The sequence below is a fragment of the Micropterus salmoides genome, unplaced genomic scaffold (genome assembly GCF_014851395.1).
Source record: "Micropterus salmoides isolate LMB-PRFRI ecotype aquatic unplaced genomic scaffold, ASM1485139v1 Ms_hic_scaffold_1220, whole genome shotgun sequence".
NCBI lineage: Eukaryota > Metazoa > Chordata > Actinopteri > Centrarchiformes > Centrarchidae > Micropterus > Micropterus salmoides.
In genome coordinates, this window is record NW_024040287.1 from 4,306 (window position 1) to 8,340 (window position 4,035).

Consider the following 4,035-nt stretch of genomic DNA (forward strand, 5'->3'; position numbering starts at 1 on the left):
GTTTTCTACTCAGTTCTCGCTTTACTCCAACATATCCCTGTTTAATCTGTAGTTTCTATACATACAAGTATTCAGACCCCTTTAAATTTTTCACTCTTTGTTTCATTGCAGCCATTTTCCAAAAAATCAAAAAAGTTCATTTTATTTCTCAGTAATGTACACTCAGCACCCCATCTTGACAGAAAAAAACAGAAATGTAGAAATTTTTGCAAATTTATTAAAAAAGAAAAACTGAAATATCACATGGTCATAAGTATTCAGACCCTTTGCCGTGACACTCATATTTAACTCAGGTGCTGTCTATTTCTTCTGATCATCCTTGAGATGGTTCTATACCTTCATTTGAGTCCAGCTGTGTTTGATTATACTGATTGGACTTGATTAGGAAAGCCACACACCTGTCTATATAAGACCTTACAGCTCACAGTGCATGTCAGAGCAAATGAGAATCATGAGGTCAAAGGAACTGCCTGAAGAGCTCAGAGACAGAATTGTGGCAAGGCACAGATCTGGCCAAGGTTACAAAAAAATTTCTGCTGCACTTAAGGTTCCTAAGAGCACAGTGGCCTCCATAATCCTCAAATGGAAGACGTTTGGGACGACCAGAACCCTTCCTAGAGCTGGCCGTCCGGCCAAACTGAGCTATCGGGGGAGAAGAGCCTTGGTGAGAGAGGTAAAGAAGAACCCAAAGGTCACTGTGGCCGAGCTCCAGAGATGCAGTCGGGAGATGGGAGAAAGTTGTAGTAAGTCAACCATCACTGCAGCAATCCACCAGTCGGGGCTTTATGGCAGAGTGGCCCGACGGAAGCCTCTCCTCAGTGCAAGACACATGAAAGCCTGCATGGAGTTTGCTAAAAAACACCTGAAGGACTCCAAGATGGTGATAAATAAGATCCTCTGGTCTGATGAGACCAAGATAGAACTTTTTGGCCTTAATTCTAAGTGGTATGTGTGGAGAAAACCAGGCACTGCTCATCACCTGTCCAATACAGTCTCAACAGTGAAGCATGGTGGTGGCAGCATCATGCTGTGGGGGTGTTTTTCAGCTGCAGGGACAGGACGACTGGTTGCAATCGAGGGAAAGATGAATGCGGCCAAGTACAGGGATATCCTGGACGAAAACCTTTTCCAGAGCGCTCTGGACCTCAGACTGGGCCGAAGGTTTACCTTCCAACAAGACAATGACCCTAAGCGCACCGCTAAAATAACGAAGGAGTGGCTTCACAACAACTCCGTGGCTGTTCTTGAATGGCCCAGCCAGAGCCCTGACTTAAACCCAATTGAGCATCTCTGGAGAGACCTGAAAATGGCTGTCCACCAACGTTTACCATCCAACCTGACAGAACTGGAGAGGATCTGCAAGGAGGAATGGCAGAGGATACCCAAATCCAGATGTGAAAAACTTGTTGCATCTTTCCCAAAACGACTCATGGCTGTATTAGATCAAAAGGGTGCTTCTACTAAATACTGAGCAAAGGGTCTGAATACTTATGACCATGTGATATTTCAGTTTTTCTTTTTTAATAAATTTGCAAAAATTTCTACATTTCTGTTTTTTTCTGTCAAGATGGGGTGCTGAGTGTACATTACTGAGAAATAAAATGAACTTTTTAGATTTTTGGAAAATGGCTGCAATGAAACAAAGAGTGAAAAATTTAAAGGGGTCTGAATACTTTCCGTACCCACTGTATATTTATATTATTTACTTTAAATACTTTACTCGCACAATTCTATTATAGTTGTCACATTTCAGGACAAATCAAAACATGAGACAAAATAAATCAACTACAAAACACATGTCCAGCTCCAGACAAATTCTCCCTCTATCATTTCATGCTTCATCACTTGGTCATCCATGAATTCTTTTCTGTTTTGTAAACTATTTCATGGACTATGATCCTTTCACAAATGTTTTAATCTCCAGACTGGATCCTGTAAATCTGACAGATGCAGAGTCAGAGCCTTGACTTCATGTGTTTTTCCAGAATGGATATTTGAACCATTTTCTCCTGAAGGATCAAACAGCAGTGGAGAGAAAGGACTTCCTTGGTGGAGGACTCTCAGCGGATTTTGGTTGTCAGAGGATTTTCAGTGTGATAGTCTCTCATTTATGTGAATAACACCTGATGTCATACAGCTACCATCCAATAACTAATAATTATTTTGTGTGACGTGATTCAAAAACACTTCAGAACTGCTAGGAAAATCTTCCAAGGTTTTACCTAGTTATACACATTTATATAGAAATATTTTTAGTTTTGTTCCTAAATGAGACGATATCTTTTAAAAAACATCCACTTAAACATTTTTTTTTATATGAAAACAAATGTTTTTTTCATGAACACTGAACCAATATTCTCATTATTATATATCTATAATATTTAAAGTAATGCTCACACAGTGTTACTATGGTTACCTTGGTGAAATGTAAAGTTCAGAGTGAAGAAGTTACAAGTGGTTTCATTTCTAAAGCTTTAAATGACAAAGAGTAAAGTGGATCCAACCTGCATCATCACACTGAAGTTTAACAGTGTGTGACTCCCTCTAGTGGACCTTGTGGAGTATTCTGTTGTCTTTGCTCCAAAGGTTTTTGTACAGAGTTTTGGTGTTTCCTGTCACTGTGGGCTGCAGAGCACAGTAGTACACAGCAGAGTCAGACAGCTGAAGCTTCTGGATCTTCAGAGGAACTGATCTTGAGGTGGAATCCAGTGTGGATGAAAATCTCTCCTTAAACTCTTCCTCTGTTTTCCCTTCATCCCGTTGAATGCGGCTCAGTATGAATTTGGGGCTGTTGTTTCCATCCTGTTTGTACCAGAATATATATTGACCTGTGTTAGTCGTCTCAAAAGTACAGCCAAGTGTAACTGTGTCTCCTTCAGCAGCAATGACATCTCCTGCTGGCTGGGTCACTCTGTCTTCTCCTTTACACTCTGGGGAAGAAGAGAACATGCAGAGGAAGAGATGGATCAATAAAGATGATTGATTAAAGGAGAACAATCAGTAGGTTTAAAGAGTTACCTAGCCAGAGAGTCAGAATCAGGATGTTTCTCAGCCAGTGGTTCATGTCTGCAGTGAGAGGGGAGGAGAGAGGAAGAACATTGATACTCTGATGGATCTGGGCCTTCACATCATTGGCCCTTCCTCTTCATCATCTGTTGTCTTTTCTGACCTTGAGTCTCAGTTTTGCTCCTCCCTTAATCCCTCCCTCCTTCCTCTCACAACTCTGACAAATAGTGAGTTTGTCTCTGCTGTGGTGCTGTAATTCACTACATGACATCATTTCCATCAGTTAACAAGAAGCTGATAAGGTAAAACTGGTTGACTCTTGACAGAACATGTGAAGGTCCTGACTGAGGTCAATCTTTAGACAGACGATATACAACTATTCAATTACACATGACAGCCACATTAATTACTTATTCAATACATTACTCAAACAGTACTATTCACATTATTACATTTGTGTCACATTTTAGGACAGATCATATCATGAGACGTCTTTACAAAAATAAATTGAGTAAACTAGATGTTAAGCTCCAGACAGGAAGATTGTTTGCATATGTCAAATTTTCCTTCTATCGTTTCATGCTTGATCATTACTTGGTCATCCATGAATTCTGTTCTGTTCTGTAAACAATTTAATGGACCATCATCTCCAGACTGGATCCTGTATATTTGACCAAGGGCATCGTAGTGGGGGGTGAAAGCATTTAGCAATTAAAGTCATTGCATAGAAGTAAATGTTGAAAAAAGGTTGAAATGTGTTGACATTTCGGATGACATGTGTGTTGGAGGGGGGTTTTGGGGGGTGGGGGCAGTGGGTAATGGGGGTGGGGCACAGGGACTGCTTACAGAATTTGTGCAACGACCCGGTATATCTGACAGATGCTGAGTCAGAGCCTTGACATCATGTGTTTTTACAGAATGGACATTTTAATTATTTACTTCTTAAGGATCAAACAGCAGTGGAGAGAAAGGACTTCCTTGGTTGAGAACTCTCAGCTATTAGGCTGCTGATAGTCTCTCTTTATATAA

The 4,035-nt window shown here is 40.5% G+C and overlaps 1 gene segment (V, D, J or C); it reads right to left on the minus strand.

Annotated features, from left to right (window-relative positions):
- Positions 1 to 1,891: 1,891 nt before the first annotated feature.
- Positions 1,892 to 3,068, minus strand: LOC119900084. The segment is given in 3 exon segments: positions 1,892 to 1,932; positions 2,634 to 2,930; positions 3,019 to 3,068. Coding segments are annotated over 3 exon segments (384 nt in total).
- Positions 3,069 to 4,035: the final 967 nt, after the last annotated feature.